A 19663-nucleotide genomic window follows, 5' to 3' on the forward strand; every position below is an offset into this window, starting at 1 on the left:
CCTATGGTAATGAGTTTCACAAGTTAACTATGTGATGCATAAGACACACACACTTTCTCTTCTTAGTTTTAAACCTGTCTCCTAGTGAATTACAGTGGGTGCCCCCTAGTTTTAGTATTCTGGGACTTGGTTCTCTAATCACTTTGACTACACCCTTCATGATTTTACAGACCTCTGTCATATCTCCCCTCAGCCTTCTTGCCAAACTGAAGAGTCCTAGCTTTTTAAAATCCTTCCTGGTATGGCAGTTCCTTTGTATCCCTGATCATCATGGTTGCCCATCTCTGTACCTTTTCTAGTTCTAAATCCTTTTTGAGATGTGGAGACAAGAGGAGAGCATAGTATTCAAGATGCAGACTTGTAGCAGGAACATGCCTCAGGTAGCAGTGACCCCCCCCCGGGGAGCCACACGACTCCTGCTCCCTCTCTGGCTCCTTGGGGTACTCTCCCTTTTCCTTGCCTGCCATGCTTTGATGGAACTATTATGGTGTTAAGGGAGGCTGCCCCAGGGTCCCAGAGTAAGCTCTAGTTCACTCCAGCCAGCTGATGCCTCTCATACTTGGCTGGCCTCAGTCTTGCCCTTTGGGCACTACATTATGGCTCTCCTGGCTGTGCTTCTCAACTCAGGTCCACTGCCCCAGACCTTGGCTTCTGGGCCCCAACCCCATCTTCCATGTGTGCGCTCTGGGTACCTAGCCCTGTCTCATGCTCAGGGCCAGCCCTCCAGGTCCCTGACCCTAGGCCAGGCTGCTCTTGCTGCCTCAGCCCTCTGTGTCCCTGACCTCAGGCCAGGCTGCCTGTCACAGAGTGCTCCACCAGGCATCCCTCCATGGCCTCCACACCTTCCCTGTAGTGGCAACCCAGTTCTCTGGCATCAAACTCAAAATATAACATAAACTCAAGCAAGCCGCTCCATGAACTAAAAGTCTTCCCCATTCTGGCTTAATGTTAAGTCATACCTCCCTTGCAGCCCTTTCATCCCAGCTCCCTTGGGTGGCTTGGTTTCCTGCTCATTTGTCTCCAGCAGCCCTTCTGTCTCTGGAGATCCCCTCCCTGCAGCATGCAGAGCTAAACTGCCTGTTTGGGTTTAGGCACAGGGCTTATGTGCTCCGAAGCTCCACCCCTTCCTGTCACACGGCTCCCCAGCCACAGGGGTTTTCCACTTGTGCTGATGGCCAGCCTGCCCTCGCCCCGGCCCCCCAGCCCCAGGGTTTTTCCACTTGTGCTGATGGCCAGCCTGCCCTCCTCTGCTGCAGCAGCTAGCGTCTCTCCCCTGTTAAAGTGACAGGGGTCTTGTCCCCCCTGTTACAGGGCTCACTATGGATTTGTATAGTGGCATGATGATATTTTCAATTTTGTTTTCAAGTCTCCAATATTTTCTGATGCCTAACTTTCTTTTGGTTGCTACTGCATATTGTTGATCTTTAAGAGAACTCTCTACAATGAATCCAAGGTCTATTTTCTGAGTTGCAACAGCTAGTTCACAATCAAGCACTGTGTGCTTATATTTTCTAGTTATTTTCTCTCGTGTGCATTACTTCACACTTATCAACATTGAAATTCATCTGCCTTTTTTTTTCTTTTTTTTCTTTGCCCAATCGCTTAGCTTGGTGAGATCTTTCTGCAGCTCTTCTCCCTCAGCTTGGGATCCGACTACCTGGAATAATTTAGTATCATAGAAAAGTAGGCCTAGAAGGGATCCTCAGAGGTCAACTAGTTCAACTGACTGCCTGAAGCAGGATCAACTCTATCCAAACCACCCTATGCAAATCCATTGTCTAATCTATTAGCAAAATGACATGGTCATCTCTGACACAACTACAAAACATAACAACCTAACTTGCCAAAGGTAAAACAGAGGGACTGTGGTGGCTAATGTCCTGCTGCTGCAAAGATGGTTAAAATATGCTTGAGAGATCCCAGGAAGAGGACCATGCCTGCCTCTACAGAGGAAAGTAAACCCCCCAGAATCCATATCAGTTGGACCATGGGGTAAAATTCCTTCTTGACCCCAAATAAAGTCTGACCCTGACCATAGGGGCAAGGCCCTCTAGCCAGGAACCTCTGGCTTTTAAGTCTCAGCAGAAGCACTGGCACACCCTAGTCAAAATCCCCAGTCCTGGCTGTGGCCCAACCACCAGTGTCTCAAAGAAAGGCAACCCCTCCTCACCCCCCACAACACATGTAGCTGAAGGAGGGCAAAACAATCCTTCCTGGCCATACATGGCAGCCAGCAAAGCCCAGAAGCATGGGGAATACATACCCACAGTAGAATATAGGCATAGCTACACCTAGATCACCCCTGACCAATGCTTGTCCAACCTTTTCTAAAACACCTCCAGTAATGGAGAATCCACACCTCCCTTGGCAATCTATGTCATTGCCTCACTGTTCTACCAGTGAAGACTTCTTTCCTGATATCCTATCTGAAACTACTTTGCTGCAACTTCAAGCCATTGGTCCACATCTTGTTCTCCACAACAAAAAAGAACGGATGTTCTCCAGTAGGAATATGGTATGTCTACCATTGATGAGACCCTGACTGGATTTTGCATCCAGTTTTGGAGTTCACATTTCAAAAAGGATGCCTAAAAAGGGTTCCGAGCATTATTTAAGGTCTGAAAAATCTCCCTGAGACTGAGAAGAGTTTTAAGGAGTTCAGCCTATTTGATAGAGGGTGAAGAAGTGGCTTGATAAAGGTCAACAAGTACTTACCTGGGGAAAAGGTTTCTGATAACCAGGAGACTTTAATTTAGAAAAAATAAATCAGAACGATCCAGTGGCTGGAAGCTGAAGCTAGAGAAACTCACATATAAAATAAGGGTAAATTTCTAACAATCAATGTGATTACAAGTTATTGGCTTGATGTAGGACTTAGTTCTCTGGCTTGGTTATGGAGAAGGCTGGACTGTAATGTCTCTTCTGGCATTCAGGTACGTGAGTCTAAATACTGCTTCTTTGCTTGTTCTCCAGCAAGAGTTGATCAGTTTGGCGAAGCAGTGTGACCTGCCAACCAAAAAGGTAGAGAGGTGGTTCCGATATCGGCGGAACCAGGACCGACCCAGTCTGTCTAAAAAGTTTTGTGAGGCCAGGTGAGTGATACATTCAGTGATCTTGAACCACTGAAACCTTCCAGCAGGGTTTGAGTTTTGCAGTCAAAGCATGGCCTCCCCAGCACCTTTACAGTTAAAGCTGGAATGTGCCTTCATGTGTTCTGCTTGCTTCTCCCATCTTCTGTCACTGAATCAATGAACCTCGCTGCCTTCAGCCAAAGGATCCTGCTTTGCTTTTCAATTTTCCCATTTATTCAAATAGGAACTTCTGTCCTGAAAAATCCCGGACAGCCGTATTTGTTTTTCTGCATGCTACATACTGACCTCCTGCTGCTGTTTCAGAAGTCCTCAAGTGGTCAGCCTGGTGATACCAGTCAGCTTACCCTCCTGTGAATTTCCTAGTTGATTCCTGATACTGAATCCTCACTGTAACACTGCTCTTTCACCCATCCATTCCCCCACCAAAAAAAAATAAATTACAAACACTGGACCACACCATCTGCTGGTATGATTTGCCCCAAGCTCCATGCAACCCAGCAGAGCCCATGGCGAGGGCTAGAGCTCTTGTTGGCCTGTTCCCTCCATGATACTGTGACAAACCTGAATGCATTTGTTTTTCTGGCCCAGAGGCTGATGCACTGTTTTCTGGCATGTCCTACCTCAGGCAGGCAGGCAGGCAGGGTCTGTGAGCTAATGCTGTTTTATACAACAGTGAATCGCTAGCACCATCCAGTGGCTGACACTAAGCCATATGTTTTGTGCATATGAAGAATAAAAAGATAAGGAATCAGATAAAGGAGAAGACTTGGTAAAATCCCTACTTTTAGCCCCATTCCACTGAACCCAGCTAGCATGCTACATTACTGAATTGCCAGGGATGCATGGAAGTAAGCACAAATGTCCCATTAGTGCATCTCTGAACAGGGTCAAAGACAGGGAAGAGTCACATTGTGATTCCTAACGTTGCTGGCAAAATAAGCCCAAAAACACAGTGCTACCTCCATTCCCTCCCCAGAGAAGTTACACTGTATTAGCTGGTCTTTAAAGAAGAGAAAGCCCAGAAAAATGTCTTTAAGAAGTGAGGGGGGACTGGGATAGAGGCAGCTTGACAGGTATTTAGTGTCTGTATCGTTTGAATGAACTAATAAAAGGTACCTGCATCACTGCTATAGGTCATATGGCTTCTTAAAGAGCAGGGTGAAATCTTGTACAGGCTAAAATCAGTGGAAGTTTTACCGTGATCTTCAGGAAAGTCAGGAATTCTCTCTACAGCTAGGATTCAGGAGAGATGCCTTTGATTCTCAGTTCTCTGTCTGAATGTGTGGTTTGCTCTTCCATTTCGTTAAGTAAAATATTTACAGGCTGAATTGTGAACCTCATGCCCTACCCTCAGTGTGGAGAACTAGAAGACAATTTATCTACTCTGTCCACTTCCACTTCTCTGGTTTGGCTAATCCTACCAAGAGTATAAAACTCTTACCAGGCAGGTGACTGTGTAGAATATTCAAAGTAAAATGGACTGGTAGAATATGTAATGAAGAGATCCAAGATGCAAGTAGAATAGGAAATACATATGTTTGGGGCATCTTTTAAAAATGCCCAATTACGGATTTCTAAGCAACGATTCCTTCAGAAGCCCCAGAATAAGACAGAGAGGCTGACCTAGAGGCACTCTCTAGAGCAGGGGTGGCCAACCGGGGTGGTATAGGCAGCATCTGTGTTTGGCATTCCACAGATTGGAGAGGGAACAGGGAGCACAGTGCAGGTACTGCAGGGAGCAGACAGCAGAGCAACAGATAAGGCAGGGCAAGAAGATCGAACTGGCACTTGAAGAGAATATGCGACTTACCTTGTGGTACACCTGCCAAAAAGTGTGCCCCCCACTGCTCTAGAGTACAGGGAAGGCTGAAGCACTGTTCGTATATCTGAATGTAGGTGACCCAAGAAAATGAGCCCAGAAGAGGGAAAAACGATGTTGTTTGACTACCTCCTGATGTGGAAAGGATCGTGATCACTGATGATTATGATGGTGACCTGAGTGATCTTAGACAAGTCCTTGTGCCTCAGTTGCCTCTTCTGTATGCTGAAGCCATGCTTTTTTACTTCCAATTGTGGTTGAACAATTACTGTTTGTAAAGTGCATTGAGATCTTTGAACAGGAAGTGCAAACTCTCTCTCTCATTTATTTTCCTTTGGACTAGCATTGAACCCACATGGTGGTTATATATCTCTTTGCTGTAAAAATATCACCCATTGAATAAATGAATGAATGACTACCTGACACACAGAGTTGCAACCTGACCTCTAATGAAATTCTAATATTATTGGTTTTGTTTGTTTGTAGCTGGAGGTTTACATTTTACACAGTTTCTTTCTTCACCGGACTTACTGTCCTACATGATGTGAGTATAATCAGCACCACCGTACCAGGGTACAAAAGAAAACATAGACAAGAACTAGTGGAAACAATAGATTTTGTAATGCAAGCATATGGCCCCTTGGACCTGAATTTCTCCTGTCCCCCATTCATTGAACATCAGCCACTTAACATTTGTTAGTTATTGAACACACCTTATTATAATTCATTTGGTTCATCAGGCTGGATTTGAACTTCCAAGTTAATGGTGGGAGATTCTCCCTCCAGCCAGAAAGCCTTGAACCATTCAACCTCCCAAGAATGGGGCTGTGACCCCAGATTTGCAGAGCTGGAAGCACAAGTCTTTAGCCTGGTGATTACTGTACTCACATGAGAAGAAAGAGACCTGGAAACCAGCCACCTTGCCAAAGGTTGGTTTTGTATTGTATCCAATGATTTTTTTTTTAAAAACCACAAAATGTATAGACAGGTTGAAGAGTAGGAAATGACCAAGGACTCTCATTTCTCAAGTAGGTGCATTAATTACTGGGCCAGAGACTTACACTCATTCTTCAGCTTCCTGAATCTCTAATTCATTGTCTGAAGAGTGACACTGCTTCAAGAGCGGGGATTGAGAATGGCTGTCCCCCAGAATAGCCTGTAATCTGGTGGTTACAGTACTCTCCTTAAAGGAAAGAATGGTAACTGAGTCCTGATAAGTAAAGAAAGGAATTGAACCCAGGTCCCCAACATCCTGGGCAAATGTTCTAACCCCTGACCATATTATAAAAACTGTGAGTAGTGGTACCAGCAACTTCACCAGCTATGTTTAAAAAGACATTAGTGGCCACCGCTGCATTTTATATGAAGCACAACGTAGAGCGAGTGCTCCAAAGAATACCTACCAGACCTAAGGGCAGATAGGTGGGAACACCTAGTTTGTGAATCCAGAGGGATTTTAGGTACAAGTTCTGAGCTACTTAGCACTGTCAAGGCTGAAGTGCTTCTGAGCATGTCCAGAAGAAGAGCTTTGGGCATATGAGATTAACATGTGAAACCTGAAGCACCTGCAGACTTTTCTTGCTTCCAAACTTATCTGGCAGCTGAGCAGATCTTTTGAGGAATGTAATTTTGAACTTCTTGAGCCCCAGAAAATTGGAAGTGCAGTTAGTGGCCACGTTTGAGTGTTTGGCTTAAATGGCCTTCTCAGTATCACATAGATACTCCAAATACAGAAACAGAATCCAATTCTCAAGGGTGACAGTACTTGCCAGCAGTGCCTATAGTAAAATGTGACAAAATATGCAGTGGGAACCAGTCCAATTCATGAAGCAACTGCTGGAAAATAAATGTTTCTGGAGTTCTGGTTATATTATGATGTTTCTCTACAGAAGCCCTGGTTTTGGGATCATAGAGAATGCTGGACAGGGTACCCACAACAGGTGAGTCCCTCGGGAACAACATTGTACTTCATATATCATCCCTGAGCTCATGTTCAAACTGTAGGCCATGGCTGTGCCACTAACACTAGAGATGGGCCTGAACTCAGCCCTCAGGACCACACACATAAGAATCCATTTCCAGTCTCCAAATCCTAGTCTCATCATCTTTGTCTCCAGATTAATCCAGTTGCTGTAGTCACTGGGTGAAGGACTGCTAAGGTAGGTTATGGAGTCTCTTTCTGCAGATTGCAGTCATCCTCTGACAAGCATGTTATACCGTTTCCTTCTGTAGAGTTTTGACTTTTCAGTATTGTGGAGAAGGTGAGCTGATGAAGAAAAATGAACAATCAGTGAAGTTGAAGGAAAATGAGAGTCCTTGACCAGAGAAGCTAAGGCCCAATTCAGAACTGAAGAAGGAGAGAAGGAGGAGAAATCTCACAAGCTGATCTAAAGCCCTGAGCTGCCATTCTGTAACCTCTCCGAAGGAGAGCAGAACCTGTATGAGGCAGAGAGATTAGCAGCAACAGAGGAGTAACCTGTAGTTACAGGAAGACTGATTTACTGTGGGCTTCATGAGCCTCAGTTAGATTTTTCCTCATTTAAAAAAGTGAAATTTTACTTCACCTGCATTTCTTATGAAACATTTGCAAGGCTTTACGAGAGGCCATGGCATGTCTCTGCTCAAGTACAGATCCTCCATTGCAGTGCTTGGCTGGTAACTGTAAAAAGGCAGAGTTCAGTCTCATAAGTAGATTCAAGGCTTGCACTGTTTTACTTTCCAGTGAGTTATTATACCAGGTGAAGAGACAGGGAGGGGAGATTAAGGTTTCTTGGATTGGAAGTCAAGCCATTAGGTTACTGTACAGGTGGTTAAAATGCCCCCTTTTATCAAAGAGTAGTTTTCACCTGGGAATGACTGTTCCTAGCTTCTCCCAACACTCTTCTCTGTTCCCCCTCCCTGTCCCCCTTGCTTAGACAGTCTTCTAGCATTTGTGTGGGATATAACACTACCTCTCCCATTTGGTGTTGCAGCCCTTACTGCCCTCTCTGTTCTGGTACTACATGCTGGAGCTTTCCTTCTACTGCTCTCTGGTCTTCACCCTGCCCTTTGATGTGAAGAGAAAGGTGAGTGGCACCAGGGTGATGGAGAAAAAAGCACAGACAAAGGCATGGGTTTCATCCTGAAGAGAACGTTCTCCATGGCATGTGTGTGTATATTGGCCTGCCCTAGATTTTTCCAGTTTCCATCCTCATTCATGTGGGTATACGTGCAGCCTGCCACAGTGACTGGGCAGGTAACTGGGAAGATGAGAAACATAAACCGCAACTTCCACAGGTGCAAACTAAGATTGGGTGCCCAGCCTTGGGTGCCTTGAGTTGGAAGTTCCCAAATTTGAAAATGCAGTTATCAATTTGTGCTAGTGTGGGGTTTTGACAATTGCCAGTCCCATCCCAGGCCACACCAGGACCAGTGCGAGTCCCCAGTGTGGTCCCAGGGCCCGTATTCACAATCAGCTGATTGTCAGCACCAGCCTGGGCAGCCCCAGCTGTGATTTTCCTGGAGCTGTCTGGGCAGACAGTTAGCTGATTTTCAAAACCCTGAGTCTGGTAGCTCTGGGTGGGCTGCTGGGCATGGGGAGTGAAAGGGTCTTGGTGGGGAGAGCTGAAGAGCTTTTCCCAATGGCACCTTTAAACTCTCACAGCAGCCTCTGATCCTGGCTGCCAGGCACAGGGTTTAAGCACTCTTGCTATTTGTAACATGCAGAGGGAGCCCAAGTTTGTCCATCTCAAGCCCCATTGTCACCAGTATCACTTTCTCTCATTTCCTGCTTTGTTTCATTTCAGAGACCCAGGGATCAGTGTGGATGGTAGAAAAGGATACTTGGTGAGAGGGGCTCATTCACAGCCATCTTGAGAGGGTCTTTCACTTAGTGAGAGGGTCAGACCTTATTGGGGGGTCAAGAGGGGATGTGGTACCTCACTGAATTACCCAGTCCTTGGCCTCTTGATTGAACAGATTTCTGAATGTCAGGAGTCGTCAAGGAAGAACATAGCAAGAAACTTCATGTCTGAGAAGGGAACAGATTTGATTCTATTACAAGTGTTTTCCATGTGCACATCCTCATTGTGGGTGAACATACTTCAGTTTAGAAAGAGTCCAGCACAAGACACTGTAAATGATCAAGGGCCTGGGAGACAAGACAGAGGTTGAAAGAACTAGGGTTATTTAGCTTAGAGAAGAGAAGACTGAAGGGGGATTTGATAAGTCTTCAAATACTTAAAGGGTGATTATAGAGAGGATGGAGATATGCTTTTCTCTTTGGCTGTGGGGAACAGGAATAGGAGCAGTGGCCTCAAGCTGCAGCATGGGAAATTTAGGTTAGAGATGAGGAGGAACTTTCTGACTATGAGGGACATTGGAATCAGACAGAGAGAAGTTTTGGCACCTCCATCCTTGGAAACTTTCAAAAGCAGGTTAGACAGACACCTGGCTAGGATGCTTTAGTCAGGGATGATCCTATCTTGAGCAGGGGCTGGACTAGATGACAGCATGGACAAATATACCTTCTAATCACTGTACTAGTAGGGGATATTGTAACTTGGCTAGATGAAGCCTCTAATGAGCCAGCCTCTAAGCCACCATCAGTTTAAGACTGAATACTCTGTTGGCTTGTGACTAAAAAAACAAAACAGAACAAAACAAAACCTTCCTTTAGTTCTTTGTTTTGGGGCTGTCCATATCTTCCTTGAAGGTGTTACATTTTTCTTGGCTCTGATATGTCTGTTTCCATCATCGGGACGACTCAGATCTGGTTCTCAGCATCAGGCACACTTTGAATCCCAGTGTTTAGGGAGAACCCAGGAGAACTTTCCAGTTTCTAATTACTTAACCAAAAATAAAAATGTAAAAAAAAAAAAAAAAAAAAAAAAAAAAAAAAAAAAAAAAAAAAAAAAAAAAAAAAAAAAAAAAAAAAAAAAAAAAAAAAAAAAAAAAAAAAAAAGGAAAGGGGCTAGAGGAGTAGAAAGTCTCAGGACAGTGGCACTATATAAGACAGATACAGTTAAGTGGAGAGGAGCACAACCCCTAAACAAAAGAACTAAATGAAGATTTGGTTTTGGTTTTGGTTTTTAAATCATGCTGAAACATGAGCAAACACAATACTCAGTTTTGAGCTGATGGTGGCTGAGAGAAATTCCTCAGGGCAGTCCAAGGGGAGTGGTGGGGCCAGAGGCACTGCAATAGCAAAAAGACTCCAAGTACAAGCACTACAGGTTTATAGAAAAGTAGGGCTAGAAGGGACCTCATAAGGCCATCTAGTCCAGCAATTAGCTGGAACATAATGCTATATGTTCAGAGACATAACAGTTCAATTGTAACAGCTTATGTGCATTCCCAAGTTGCAATATCCTGTACTAGTACAGTGATTAGAAGGTACATTTGTCTATGCTGTTAAGTTCTTCAGATTCTCAAGGTAGTAATAGAGACAAATCTTCCTACTGGTGATTCATCTATTCTGATGATAATAGACTATCTGCTAGAACTCCCTGAGCATTTTTGGACAGTGTGGCATATAAATCTGGAAATGCATCAATTATTGTTCACCTAAGGGACTTTAAGACTCACCCCCAGGTGTGGGTCAAGAGAGAAATATCTGCTTGGATTCACCTACAGTGAAGATGTACATATGGACAACTACTCAAAAAAATTACTTACCAGAAAGAATTCAGTGAGATATGTTGGCCACGTGTATGTATGTATGCATCCCGTATGTATGCATCCTCCCCTCTTCCTCAGAGTTGCATGCAACTTAAGTCTCTGCATTTAAGGGGAAACTGAGGAGAATGAAGTATGCACTGCCCTCTGTACAGTGCACAATACAGGTACAGAGACAAACAATGTTATGGTACAGGTGCCCCCACAGTAAGAATATGCTTATAGACAACATATCTTGAAGAACTGTAGTTAGCAATTTCTCTTTCTTGCCCAAAGGAGAATTTGTTCTGACAAGGACTGAAGGTGGGTCTGGCCTTTTAATCTTTCCGGTGTACTGTAATTCTTTTTCATCAGGACTTTTATGAGCAGATCATCCATCATGCAGCAACTATTTTTCTGATCAGTTTCTCCTACTGTGCCAATTACATCCGCATTGGGACTCTGGTGATGGTGATCCATGATGCTTCAGATTGCATCTTAGAGGTAAGCTCTGCAGACTACATGTAGTGTAAATCCCAGCTCAGCCAGAGAGAGACTGAGTACTGTCAGTCATGACAGGGCATCCTTAATGAGTAAATGGATTGGTAGAGGTCTCAACCTTTTTAGACTCAATGCACCTCTATATATTTTTCTGAATTTAGTGGTACCCCCTTTCAAAACATTATAAAAATAAGTAGTGACATGTTTATGAATAGGCGTTTAAACTTTTCTTTTTCTCTAATGTTTCAGGGTTGTTGGTTGGAGCTGTTGGCTGTAGATTTTTCTCTAATCCCTTTACTCTTAGATTAGATCTCTTTTTAAAAAGACTTTTAGACTTTTTAAAATTACAAACATGGAAATAAAGCAAAAACTACTTTTAAGGCAATATTGCAGTTGTGAAGTTATGGAAATACAAGAAGTCAGAAAATTAAAAAAAACCTCAGGGTCACAGCCCCATAGTCACATGGGTACAGTGGTCTGACCACAGGGTAGGGGCCAAAGGTTTGCACTTGGAAAAGCTGAAACTTCCTTTCCTTACCAGCAGAGCAGCTTTCTCTCTCTCAGTTTGGCAGCAACAGTCTCTCACACAAACAGTTCAGGAAAAAAGACCCTTGTTGCAAGACCCTAAGCAAATCCCTTTATCCTAAACACTGGATGCAGAGGCTGGCTACTAGAGACTATTTGGGAAGCTGGGGCTGATGGGTATACTCTTGAACAAGAAAGGCGAAAAATGGAGTGGGAGCTGCCCGGTGTCCCAGTGAAGACAATGTTTGAGAATCACTATGCTAGAGCTTGGCTTAGTTCACTTATAAACTATGGCAGAACTCTAGGGAATATTCATCTGTACTGCAGAAGCACCAGGCAGTTCTGCACTGCTGGCCATCTGTCTGGAGGATGTTCTGGACAGGAACACTTGAGTTATTGCACTTAGAATGATAGAATCATAGAAAATTAGGGTTGGAAGGGACCTCAGGAGGTCATCTAGTCCAAAGCAGGACCAGCCCCAACTAGATCATCCAAGCCAAGGCTTTGTCTAGGTGGGTCTTAAAAACATCCAAGGATGCAGAGTCCACAACCTCTCTGGGTAGTCTGTTCTTATATTATACTTCCCTCTTAGTGACAGAGTTTTTCCTAATATCTAACCTTAACTTTCCTTGCTGCAAGTTAAGACCACTGCTCCTTGTTCTGTCATCTGCCACCACTGAGAACAGTCCAGCTCCATCCTCTTTTGAACCATCCATCAGGTAGTTGAAGGCTGCTATCAAATCCCTCCTCAATCTTCTCTTCTCCAGGTTAAGTAAGCCCAGTTCCCTTAAACTCTCCTCATAAGTCATGTGTGCCAGCCCCCTAACCATTTTCATTGCTCTCTGCTGGACTCTCTCCAAATTGTCCACATCGTTTCTGTAGTGGAGGGCCCAAACCTGGACACAGTATTCCAGATGTAGTCTCACCAGTGCCAAATAGAGGGGAAGATCGTACTAATGCAGCCCATTATACTGTTAGTCTTCTTGGCAACAAGGGCACGTGTTGGCTCATATTTGGTTTACTGTCCCTGTAACCACCCTAGGTCGTTTTCTGCAGAGCTGCAGCTTAGCCAGTCAATCCGCAGCCTATAGCAGAGCATGGAATTATCCATCTTACATGCAGGACTTTGCGCTTGTCCTTATTGAACCTCATGAGATTTCTTTTGGTCCAATCCTCTGATTTGTCTCTGAATCCTAGCCCAACCCTCCAGCATATCTACTACTCCCCGCAGCTTGGTGTCTGCAAACTTCTTGAGGGTGCACTCTATCCCACCTTCCAGGTTACTGATGAAAATATTGAACAAAATCAGCCCCAAGACTGACCCCCGGGGCACTCCACTTGATACTGGCTGCCAACTAGACATTGAGCCATTGACTACTACCCTCTGAGCCAGATGATACAGCCAGTTTTCTAGCCACCTTTCATCCAACCCATAGTTCCTTAGCTTGCTTGAAACAAGTTGTAGGAGACCATTGCAAAACCCTTGCTAAAGTCAAGATGTATCACATCCACTGGTCTGCCTGCATCCACAGAGCCAGTCATTTCATCCTAGAAGGCAATCAGGTTGGTCAGGCATGACTTGCCCTATGTGAATCCATCCTGATGGTTCCTAATCACCTTCTCCTCCTCCAAGTGCTTAGAAATGGATTGCTTAAGGACCTGCCTCATGATTTTTCTAAGGATTGAAGTGAAGCTGACCAGTCTGTAGTTCCCTGGATCCTGCTTCTTCCCTTTCTTTAAGTTGGGCACTATATTTGCCCTTTTCAAAATATCTGGGACCTCTCCTGATAACCATGAGTTTTCAAGGATGATGGCCACTGGCTCTGCAATCACTTACCCTGATCTTCCTCTTGTTACCGACATACTTGTAGAAACCCTTCTTGTTACCCTTCACATCCCTTGCTGGCTGCAACTCCAATTGTGCTTTGGCTTTCCTAATTTCATCCCTGCATGTCCAAGCAATACTCTCACACTCCTCCCTAATTGTTTGCCAAGATTCCACTTCTTATAAGCTTCCTTTTTGTGTTTAAGCTCACTGAAGAGTTCCCTGCTATGCCAAGCTGGTGTCCTGCCATGCTTGCTAGTCTTCCTGCACATCAGGATGCTTTGTTCCTGTGCCCTCATTAAGGTTTTTTTAAAGTACAGCCAATTCTGCTGGACTCCTCTCCGCCTCCGACTGGCCTCCCAGGGGATACTGCCCATCAGTTGCCTGAGGAAGCCAAAGTCTGATTTTCTGAAGTCCAGGGTCCATACTCTGCTACTCTCCTTCCTTCCTTTCCTCAGGATTCTGAACTCAATCATCTCGTGGTCACGGCTGCCCAAGGTGCCATCCACTAACTACATTCCTCACCAATTCTTTCCTGTTTGTGAGCAGCAGGTCAAGAAGAACACAGACCCTACTTGGCCTCTCTAGCCAACAGGAAGTCCCCAGCACTCTCCAAAAACTTCCTGGATTTCTTGCTCACTACTGTTTTGCCCTCCTAAAAGATGTCAGGGTGATTGAAGTCCCCCATGAGAACCAGGGCCTGTGATTAGGAAACTTCTGCTAGCTGTTTGAAGAAAGCCACCTCCAGCACTTCCTCCTGGTCTGGTGGTCTATAGAAGACCCCCACCATGACATCCCCCTTGTTACTTTCCCCTCTGAGCCTAACCCAGGGCCTTTCAACAGGCCTATTTCCAGTTTCATACTGGAGCTCTGAGCAATCATACAGCTCTTTTATATAAAGCACAACTCCTCCTCCCTTTTCTCCCCTGCCTGTCCTTCCTGAACAGTGTATCCATCCATGGCAGTGCTCCAGTCATGCAAGCTCCCACAAAGTCTCTGTTATTCCAATCACGTCATAGCTCTGTGACTGTGAGCAGACATCTAATTCTCCCTACTTGTTTCCCAGGCTCCATGCATGCATGTACAGGCACCTGATTGCTTCACATTCTCAGGAAATGAGAAGGCCTCTCCTGTTGCCCCCTCCTGCTTGTTCTTCCAGGTCACCCACTTCCCCACTTACTTAAGGGCTTTAGTCTCCATCCCCCAGTGAACCTAGGTTAAAGCTCTCTTCACTAGATTAGCGAGCCTGTCTGAGAAGATGTTCTTCCCTCTCTTCATGAGGTGGAACCCATCTCCTTTCTGTACAGATTTGTAGTAGCTGTGTAGGGTTCTGGACTATTATTGCGCTTGTTGGTTCAGTAGAGTTGAGCACTGGCTGAACTAAGTAGTGGCCCAGGACTGTAATAGCAGGGATGCTGCAGGTCAATATGATGGTAGAGCATTGTAGGGACCTAGGGACAGCCTGACATACAACCCCAGAAATGCACCTTAATGCTGTTGAGTTGCAACATCCACCATCATAGGCCTTCTTGCTTAGGACATCCAGAGTAGGGCATAATTAGCTACATGAACACTGACTCCTGCCCTTCTGGCTAGGAAGTGGCACACGTGGGCACATACAGAAGGGCTGTTTCCACCTGTTCTATTTTATTTTTCTTTCTTTTTCAGCCAACTAAGATAGTCAACTACATGAAGTGGAAAAGAGTTTGTGATGGTCTCTTCATCACCTTCTCAGCTGTTTTCCTCATCACACGCCTGGTTGTTTTCCCCTACAAGTGAGTCTGTGTTTCTGTCTGCAGGGTTCAAATATGTATCTCAGTGAAGCACTACAGAGTTGTAAGTAGTCATCCCAATGCTGAATCTCCAGCAGCAGTCTCTGCTTTCTTCATGCCCAAGAAAATACATAACTCTTCTGTGCAGGGCTGCATCACATGTTTCTATTACACCTTGTTTCAGTGTGAGCTGGGCAGTCATGTCCCGTGGAAGTCTATCTGTTTGGCTCACAGATTAGAGACATTCACCCAGCCTGGAAAGTTTCTGTTCATTTCTGTCTCTCAGAGGCTTCCAGGAGGTCATTCCCTACATCCCCTGACCTGCCAGACTATTAACCTACCACAAGCCTCCTTGGGCCATTGTCTCTCCCCTTTATCCCTCATTACCTGCCCACTGACTGTTCCCATATACATACAGCAATCAGGACTCATTGTAGAGGTGATCTCTTTTATTAGACCAACTAGATTTTTGCAAAAAAAATTCTTTAATTGCAAGCTTTCGGGTACAAACACCCTTCTTCAGGCATAGAAAAGATTGTAAAAGTTCTCCTGGGTAGAAATGAAAGCCCGGAAGCTTGCAATTAAAGACTTTTTTTTTTTTTTGCAAAAATCTAGTTGGTCTAATGAAAGATATCACCTCTACCATGAGTCCTGATTGCTTTTGCCTCTAGACCAATATGGCTACAACCTGGATACCTCACCCCATACGCATACATAACTTCTGAGTCTTCTGAAATTTCTATCAGAAGACAAGTCTTCTTCCTGAGCTTGCTGACAGCCAAAAAATGATGGAGTAGTGTGAATTTCCCTGCTCCCTATTAAAATGACTGATGTCCCAACTTGAAATGATGTTTTACTGTTTTCATTCATTATTCATTGTTTGCCTCAGTGGAGGGAATGGGAAAGGTGGGCAGAAAGAAGCCTGTAAGATTGGGAATTGGTAGTACTGTAGAGAAGGAAAAGCAGAGGAGACTATTAGAAAACAGAATGGGGCAGAGAGCCAGGAGAAAAAGAAGGAACAGGAACAGCAGTCATCTGAGGGAAAGCATTTTCCCATGGAGTGAAAAATGTGACAAAAGGACAGCAGGGCATTAGAAAATAATAGCTAAATATTTAGTATTATGGAAAGACTAGATTCTTCTTGTAGTCTCTGAGCAAACCTCCTGGTAATTCCAGTGAAAGCTTTGCCTTATGAGGGGTCTACATTTATTTTGGCCTAAATTTATTCCCTTCCCACTGATTAATTCAATGTGTAGCTATCTTGCTCTCCTGCATATGTGTAACATCCTGCTCTGGGGCAGCATTGCTCTTTCCCCTTATCTAGATGAAAAATGAAATACTACTGTACTGTGAAACAAGCAATCAGCTAAACATACAAACTTCATCAGTTTTAATATCAAGCTTTGGCCCTTTTCAACCTAATGGGAAGCTCAGAATTCATTGGAGTTCGCTCCCCAAAGAACACTTTAGGGAAATGTTCTTGGACTCCAGTCAGCTTTGAGTTGGCACCAGGTTACACTTACACAGCCCTGGACATAATGAGGGAGTCCTGCCTCAGTACAGTGTATAGCAGGCGGCCTAAGAGGCAGAGTACAGAGGATCTCAGGAGCAAAGTTATGAAAAATGCAGGAAGGTTACAGAGCAGGTTGGAATCATTCTTCCATGTAGATGACTTAGTCGTTGTCCTTTATTGATCTGTCTGATTTACCCTTGGTCCAGAGGAGTCAGCCTCAGTATCAAGCATCTGTCACCCAAAACTGAAGCAACAAGTCACTCATCTTAGCGGCAGCAGATCTTGCTCAACTGGATTTAAAAAACTGGGTGCTTTGGGAGAGTATATTAACAGGGAGTATGAGATGTTAGGGTTCTGTGTCTGGCAACAGCCCAGAATGATGAGAAAAAATCATTAGACCCTATTGGACGATGCTGTACATGATGCGGAGAGAAATCGCATGGCATGGGATTTCGCAATCACATTCTTTCAAGTCTAAGCCAAATCATTACCGTCATTTTTCTGCCTACATAATTATTTATGTTGTTAGTCATCAGATTATTAAAATCTTTTAAAGCTTAGGCTAGTGTACTTAAGTGCCCTGGGGATGGGTACCTTTTGGCACTGGCAGCGCCTAGTGTGATAACTGTTTGCTTTTATTTGTACTAAATGTACTAGCTATTCACCCCAAATGTTACTGGAATGAGCATCCACAACTGCACTGAAAATCCTAGTCATGTCGTGGCTGTCCCAAATTCCACTGGTTGTGATGCCTCCCTCCCCCCGCTGCCCCCAAAGGTCATGAAAGTATAGTTGCATTCCCATAACATCCACCCCCAAGCCACACCCAACTTCCCCTGAACTGAACTACAACCGGTACTGGCAGAGAGTCAGATAACCCAGTGTTTCACTACCTGACCTTCTGACTTCTCTATCGGATGAGATTCGAAGAATCCGGCCCAGAAATGTATTTTCCACACTGTCCCAGAAACTGTTGACCCTGCTGCCTTGAGCTCTGATGAGTCTAGGCCAGTGCTTTAGCAAGATATGCTAGTAACTATAGTGTTTGTCTAAATAAAATCTAAAACCGCGAGTGAGATAGAATGAGTCACTGTCACAGAATAAGTCACTGTCACAAACCTGAAATGGAGAGCTCATATAGTTCAACAAAGGAACTAAGCCCATCTCACTCTTAGATGGGAGTGGAAAGTGAGCTTCCAAGTGATATGTGTAAGGAAATATGCACTGACCTGAACCTTTACTTGAGGCTAAAGCTGAACCTTGTGAGGTTGACTTGGCACTCTCCCTGCTGAGATTTCACTCCTGTCTTTACTGAGATACTTTCTCTCCTGCAGGGTGCTCTACAACACATACTACTACTCCATGGAGCTATTCCAGCCCTTCTTTGGATATTATTTCATGAATGCTCTCCTGATGATACTGCAGCTGCTCCACGTCTTCTGGTCCTGTTTAATCATTCACATGGTCTACAAATTCATCCTCGTTGGCACGGTATGGATTAGCTTGCAGTCCCCATACTCTTTGGGGAGGGGGTTTCCTCTGGTCTGCTGTGGAGCACATTAGTTCATTTGTGATGGATTCTCCCCAACCCTTGTGCATTCCAAAGGTGACATTCTGTTCCTTTCTTGATCATCTAAATATCCAGATTTGGTTTTCTCTGTGACGTTGTATATTGGTAATCAGAGCATTTAGAAAGCCCCCTCTCCTCATCTTCCCTCCCCTCACCCCCTCCAAAACATCGTGCCACCAGTGCTCTGTTGAATCCACCTGGCTTTGCAGGCTGGATCCAATCTATGGGCCATATGTTGCTGACCTCTGGCCTGGAAGATGGGAATCTGCAGACAACAGTGTTATCAGAAGGGGGTCATCAGTGTTGTCATCTGACTCCATTAATGTTACCATTTGAGCGTTACTGGTAACACCAGGTTTCTTCATTATGGATGATTGGTGCATGCGCTATCAGGATGCTGTCTGTGATGCTGTTTCTCTGACATGCCATGTATGCCCCTAATTGTCTTATTACTGCAGAAAGCACAACCACAGCTCAGTGTGCAAATCTCAGCCAGGTTTATTGTCTACAAACAAGCCTGTTCAGCCATGGCAAGCTGGTACATGGTGCTCTCATGTTCCAGTTTGCACCAGTTACTGGAACCTTCCCAGCAAATAGGGAGGCATATTTACCTGGTCACTCTGATCCTTGCCTTAGTGGTTTAGTGTACTATACTGGTCTTATCAATTCCCCTCTCTCCATTAACCTTGCAAAGTGTGTATAAGGACTAATCATCTAACTTTCCCAGCAGCTACATATAAACAATATGTGGTATGCCTAACTAGCTCTCAGTGGGTTCATCTACATGAAACATTTACTGTGGAGCTGACTAATTAGCTCTGCAGTAAAACATCACTGTTTACATGTGTGATGTTATTAGGGCAGAGTAAACTAATAAACTCCGCCATAGGATAGTACTGCCAGACACAAATACTATCTTACAGCGGAGTTATTTACTCTGCCGCAGCAGACATGTAGATGCTGATGGGGATGGCTGGGGCATGAGGGTGCTACAGTGTGGGAGCTGCCTTGCAGCTAGCCCTGCAATATAGCACTCTTATATCCCAGTCAGCCCTTCTGCATCACATTAAACCAGGTCAGAGCAACCCCAAGCCCAGTAAGGCCTACTTTGGTCCTTGCTTTTAGCAGGGCCCATACGTGTTTTGTTATATAGCCTGATCACTAGTTGTATTCATCTGGATTCCAGCAACTCCTGTAGACACTAGGGCTATGCAGAGCTTTGTTTGCTGATTTGATTCAGTGGAGATTTAGCCTGATTTGGCAGTTGAATCTCTGAATCCGAATCAAATCAGGAGACCCTTTAATCTCTCCGAATCAGTTTGGAGAGATTCGGAGAGATTCGATGATTCAGACATAGACACAGCATTATATGTTTTTTCTAAATACCTCAAGGTACCAGGTGGCTCGTGAAT

General features: G+C 44.6%; 1 protein-coding gene across 1 annotated transcript in view; it reads left to right on the plus strand.

Annotated features, from left to right (window-relative positions):
• Positions 1-2973: 2973 nt before the first annotated feature.
• The window catches only part of LOC102368101 (ceramide synthase 4-like), a gene marked incomplete at its 5' end in the record, with an annotated part of 29147 nt that continues 12457 nt past the window's right edge, over positions 2974-19663 (plus strand). The window contains 7 exons of the mRNA XM_014527453.2: positions 2974-3092; positions 5398-5455; positions 6801-6851; positions 7884-7976; positions 10921-11049; positions 15065-15171; positions 18016-18172. Coding sequence (XP_014382939.1) covers positions 2974-3092; positions 5398-5455; positions 6801-6851; positions 7884-7976; positions 10921-11049; positions 15065-15171; positions 18016-18172 — 714 coding nt within the window. The remainder of the gene's footprint in view (positions 3093-5397; positions 5456-6800; positions 6852-7883; positions 7977-10920; positions 11050-15064; positions 15172-18015; positions 18173-19663) is intronic.

This window comes from Alligator sinensis, unplaced genomic scaffold (assembly GCF_000455745.1).
Source record: "Alligator sinensis unplaced genomic scaffold, ASM45574v1 scaffold1016_1, whole genome shotgun sequence".
NCBI lineage: Eukaryota > Metazoa > Chordata > Crocodylia > Alligatoridae > Alligator > Alligator sinensis.